The sequence below is a fragment of the Poecilia latipinna genome, unplaced genomic scaffold, assembly GCF_001443285.1.
Source record: "Poecilia latipinna isolate Pla-1442-1.1 unplaced genomic scaffold, P_latipinna-1.0 Scaffold483, whole genome shotgun sequence".
Classification (NCBI taxonomy): domain Eukaryota; kingdom Metazoa; phylum Chordata; class Actinopteri; order Cyprinodontiformes; family Poeciliidae; genus Poecilia; species Poecilia latipinna.
The window spans coordinates 243,913-249,331 of record NW_015113099.1 but is presented as its reverse complement, the minus strand read 5'-3'; the positions used below and the strand labels follow the sequence as shown (position 1 = coordinate 249,331).

The 5,419-nt window shown below is 41.9% G+C and overlaps 1 protein-coding gene across 4 annotated transcripts in view; it reads right to left on the bottom strand.

The window, feature by feature from the left end:
• The window catches only part of nrp1a (neuropilin 1a), a 94,089-nt gene that overhangs the window by 84,090 nt on the left and 4,580 nt on the right, over positions 1 to 5,419 (bottom strand). For 2 of the 4 annotated variants that reach the window (XM_015039765.1, XM_015039766.1), the window contains exons 1-2: positions 4,560 to 5,271; positions 2,655 to 2,829 (exon numbers count right to left, since the gene is read on the bottom strand). In XM_015039765.1, coding sequence (XP_014895251.1) covers positions 2,655 to 2,829; positions 4,560 to 4,626 — 242 coding nt within the window. In that variant the 5' untranslated portion in view covers positions 4,627 to 5,271. Of the gene's footprint in view, positions 1 to 2,654; positions 2,830 to 4,559; positions 5,276 to 5,419 lie in introns of those variants that run through there. The other 2 variants (XM_015039763.1, XM_015039762.1) reach the window with 2 other exon arrangements.

The window sequence follows — 5,419 nt, the reverse complement described above, 5'->3', positions numbered from 1 at the left end:
AAAAAAAAAAAAAAAAAAAAAAATTTTGAAGTTTTTTGGGAAAAAAATGTCCTTAAAAAAAAAAAAAAAAAAAAAAAAACAGGGCCAAATTGAAGATTTGTGTGATCCAGTTTTTCAGAAGTTGGGATACATCACAAAGCGTGACTAAAACCCTGTGCACAAACAATATTAAAAATGAAACGGCTCATAGAGTGAAAGAAAGGGGGTGAAAGGAACCAAAAGGGGCCACTCCAGTTTTTGGGTGAAAGCTCTGTGAGGCCCACATGAATCGGTTCCAGACTCGGGTTTCACGGCCGTCTGCCAGGGTCATTTGTTAACGGATCCTGGAAACAAGCGATTAGGAACCTTTCTGACCACAGTGCCGGTGCTAACGACTGCTTTGAATGAGCGTTTCATCAAAGAAAAACGCTGATTGTCGCAAGAATCTTGGTCAATAGATAAATTAATTTTTTATTGCTTCTTTCCACTAATATCAGCATTAAATAGAGCAATTGAGTTAGGGAAGTTCCTCAGATATAGCCAAGTTCTGCTGACATTCAGTGTCTCCTACAGGAAGAAGGGCTCCTTCTCCCCCAATCCAGAAGAAAACTCACATCCAGGAGGCCTGGAGGAACCCAATCCTGCCTCCACCATGTCCAAGATGTACATTCCTGACTAATTAGATTAACACAGCCCATTGTTACTGACCCTTCCTCACCCTCTGTTTCTACATATTGGACCTCATTCATATTCAAACCCCCCTCCCTCTGGTGCTGACACTGGAACCAAAAGCAGTTTCAAAGAGCATCCAGCTGCTAAAAGACAGCACCATTCATAGCCTGCCATAAATCTCTGGCAGCAATAAAGAAAGGTTAAAGTGGAATTTAAATCCAAGGTTTGAAAAGAAAAAAAAAGAAGAAGAAGGGAAGCTGCTGCAAGTGTATACGGGGGACCATTCAAGGAGCACAAAGGGAAGCGTAGGGTCCCAATTTTGGGTGGAGCGGGGATACAGTAACAGGATCCAGCAAAGCTCTGTGCTCTCTGGAGGCCCTGCAGCGTAAACAAACAGCTGAGACAGAACAGGGCCGACACACACAAACACACACACGCGCACGCATGCAAACGCTTGCAGAGAGACGAGCAATCAGAGCGAGGCAGTGAGCCCAGCAAAGCTCACCTCAGGGCACCCGCACTGACACAGCCTCATCACATTACTGACTGTCTCTGGTTTCAGAGGCTCAGGCTACCTGTCTGACAATAGGCCGGCTGCTTAGCCTTTTGCTGGATGCAACAGCTCGTGGCTCACGAGTCCAAGGACGATCAGTTACCAGACCATCACAGAGAGGTCCCGTTTTAAAGGTCGCTTTTATCAAGCTAGGAGTTTGGAGGCTGGCATGTGGGTGAGCCCATCCTTCTGAGACGCATAAGTGTGTTTTATAGTTGCTAGGGATGGACCAATCACAGTTTTCCAGCTGATCTCCGATTACCAATCTTTACAAAAGTCTGACCTTTTGGATGATACCATTTTTATTTTTATTTTTTTTTTGTTAGAAGTGTGGCTAAATATATGAAGAAAGTCACTGAATTTTCAACAGTGAGGTGACTGGTGCTAGTTGTCAGTCAAGTCTCTCTCACAGCAAGACTGTGAGAGAGACTGTCTTGCTGTGAGACTGGTAGTCTATCAAACTGACCTCCCAAAATTAAGGAAATAAGGGCCGATTTATTAGTGCACCCCAATCAATTAATGGGGAATATTTCAGTCCAGTTTCAACTTTTCCTATGTATTATAGCTTGTATAGATGTCCTGATGCCAGAAAGTGCTAGAAACCTAATATTTTGGTGTTTTCAGACACAGAATAAAGGTTCATGAAATCTTCAACTATGTTTTAAAGAATCTCTGTTCAGTGTAGAATCATCCACACGGGTTTGACCAATCTAAGTTTTTAAAGTTTCAAACTAGACATGGTGAAATGCAGTCCTGATTCCTCAGGAAACATCAAATAGCTTGTTAATTCAGCAAAGAATGAGAATCTTGAAATTAGCCACCCCCTGACAGCAACACTCTGAGCCATGAGTCATATCACAAATATTGAAGCTGCCATTAGAGGAATATCTAAGCTTCAACTCTGATATCAAAAGTAACAGTTAATCTCCAGGAACCTCTCACATCTTTATCGAGTAACGAGAATGTGTCTTAACTTGGGATTTGATCTTCACTTTCTCACAAACTAACCCCAGCTGACATATCTTTGAGAAAGAATTTGGCCCAGCAAAAAGAAAAAATAAAAGTCTAATCAATATCACAGCCCGATGACTTCACACCACAAAGACGCAAAATGACGGACTTTCCCAAAACCAAACAGCAGGGACGAGACATTCCTTCATCCTTCTGTCTCACCGCAGAAAGGATCGCTTTATGATTGCTTGTTGGCGCTTTTAGACGCTAGATGGCGCAGTTTGGCGTGCAATAAGGGAGAAAGGGAAGAAGAGGGGGTTGGGAAAGGAGAATTTCTCCCACAAAATGCACACACACACACACACACACACCTGACATGCACACGCACTTATGATCGGAACATAGGCTTTCTGGGTGAACACGGATCTGGACGGGGTTCCGAAAAACTGCACATCTCAAAGCATAAAGAAAGAAGGTGCATGTGTTTGTCATCACTCACTTGCACTCTCGGTCCTCCAGGTCGAAATGTGGGTTGAAGTTAATAAGGATCCGCTGGTGGGGCCCCGGCGCCGAGATGACCCACATGCACCTCTGAGAGGGCGGGTAGGACATCGGGTATCCGGGCGACGTGAGGTAGCTGGCACTGGAGATTCTGATGTTGCCTCCGCATTTATCTACAGAGGGGAGCGAAAGACATGCTCTTTAAAAAGTATTGCATGTCGCGCCAAAAAAAAGAAAGAAAGAAAAAGAAAAAAAGCCCTAACCAATGTCATAGATATAAACAGTCATCAAAAGATACTTCAATTTCTATTAAAAAGAAAACACACGAGTCAGCATTTAAGTTACACTGGTAAAAACCGACTGAGTTTAACCATGAAAACCGCGTTTTATGTGGACATATCTGAACCAAGATGTCTGCCAAATGACACGCAGTAATATTAGCTAAAGCCTATTTAATGAAGACGAGTCTGTGTAGTTGAAGAACAAAACATTATCATTACTTTGTTCCCATTAGGGTGCCACTAGTGAGCGAATAACTTTATAAAAGAATCTGCTTTAACTTCCATTGACAACCATGACTAAGATGTGGCATTCATGGTCAACAATTGCCTCAAGGTGGCTAAGCGAGTTTCGACTTTACTGCTGTATTGTCGTTAGCGCTGGAGCTAAACGAGTCCGAGCTGGCTACACACTTCAACACAGAGACTCTCTCAACCTCAAAGTCTGAAGAGATTTTTTTTTTTTTTCACTTCTCCCAAGTTTTGGCCAATAAATGTTCTCTGTTGTACACCTCACATCTCAGGGTAAAGGCTAACCACGTTAACCACATCTTTAAAGTTAAAATGAAATTTGTTGGGGATTTGTTAACAAAGTAGCTAAGTGTAGTTAAAATTTTACCACTACATGCACAAGCGGCGTATAGTTGATTAAAAACGTCAATCATTTTAATGGGTAACATTTAAGACTCGTTTTTAAAGTGTATGGTCATGAGAAACTTCTTGTTTTGATCGTTTGTTTGTTTTGTTTTGTTTTGTTTTTACCAATTTTGTTCGACAGAATACAGGGGTCGACAAAAAAAAAAAAAAAAAAAAAAAACATCGCGTGTTGCTTAATCGAAACCGGAGATTAATCATTTAAAAACAAGAAAAGGAAAATCAGGCCAACAAATTATTTATCACGAGCGCGTTTTCCCCCCCACTAGAACTCCACTCTGCCACGCGCGTGTGGTAAGCGACCTCCAGACAGACAGAAGGCACATCGTCTTTGTGTTTAATATTCTAATAAGCATATAGTTACAGTTTGGAAAGGGAGGCAGATCACCCCGGAGTCTGAGCTCACAGACGTTTCTGCGGAAAGTTTGGTTTTGAAGTCAGGCTGATCTGTTCCTCCAAACTTCCCTCATCCTGACAGCGCGTTTCATCATTAAAAATAGGCAGAGTCTATTTTTAAAGGCCCACTTTTTTTTTACAGCTATATATTTATTTATAAAGCATCTGCCGTCAACATGAGCCCTTTGATTTTTTTGTTCTAAATAATAAAAAAAAAACATGAACTGGATGCTTGAATCTTTTCAAGCATCCAGTACAGTAAATAAGAAAAGTCCTTATTTACTTTTAATAAGCTTTAAAGTGCCGATTTAGAAGCAATGGTGTTTTATTTGAGTTTAAAGTCTGATTAAGAAACTTTTTATGTTATAATGAAAAAACAAAAAAGGTTTTCTCAATCTAAGTTTTAAAGACAATTCAGACGTTTTCCTTAGACTGACACCAGCTCGGAGTCAGAGTTTGCCCAAAGATCAGCGCAGATCAGAGAGGGGCTAATCTTCAGGAAAAACAGCGGGATTATGTGGCTTTGCTGGGTACATAACAGCTTTATTTATACTCGTATCAGATGTCACACTTACCGTTTTTAAAAGCCTCGAGCACCACGAGGAATCCCATGAACAGGACAAAAACTAATCCACAATGCATCCTCGTTCTGTCTCCTCCAAAATAAAAAAGAAGGAAAAACAAAAGCACCCCAAGAAAAGAAATATTAATTTTCTTTAAAAGAAAAATCCTCCAAAAGCTTTTTTGTTGTGTTGTTTCTTTCTTAATGTTTCTCCGTTATAGTTCGAGAAAACAAAACTAAATAAAATAAAAAATAGAAATGTACTTAAGCAGCAAAACAATCAAAAAAAATGTTTTAAAAAAGAGGGGGGAAAAAACTCCAGGCTGAATCGGTGTTCCGAGCAATTAGGTCGCGGGCATCCTGTCACTCAGCTCCGGCTCCGGCTCCTCTCCTGCGCCGGCTGCACTCCTCTCTCCAGCGCCCGCCTTGCCATTCCCACCGCGGAGACGCCGAATGATGCGAGTCCTCCACCCCTCCACCTTGCGTCCTTACTCCGTTGGATGATGGATAATAATCCTTGGCTGTGGTACTGCACAAAGAAAAAAAAACAGTAAAATAAAATAACAATAAAAAAAGAAAGCAGGAAGATTGTAAGCTGCTTATTAAGGCGCGCGCTCTGCACCTTCTAACTGCTTCTAGGCGCCCGTGGAGTAAAGTGATTGGCTTGATTATAGCCAACCTGTGTCTGGAAGGGTCCTTATATGTAAGCGGAGTTGCACACTGAGCCACTGAGCAAGAGAGCTTCGTTAAGTGACAAGACTCTCTCTCTCTCTCTCTCTCTCTCTCTCTCTTCTCTTCCCCCCCCCCCCCCCCCCCCCCTCCCTCCCCCCACAAAACAAACCCACACAGCAAGAGAAGCAAAATAAAGTCAAC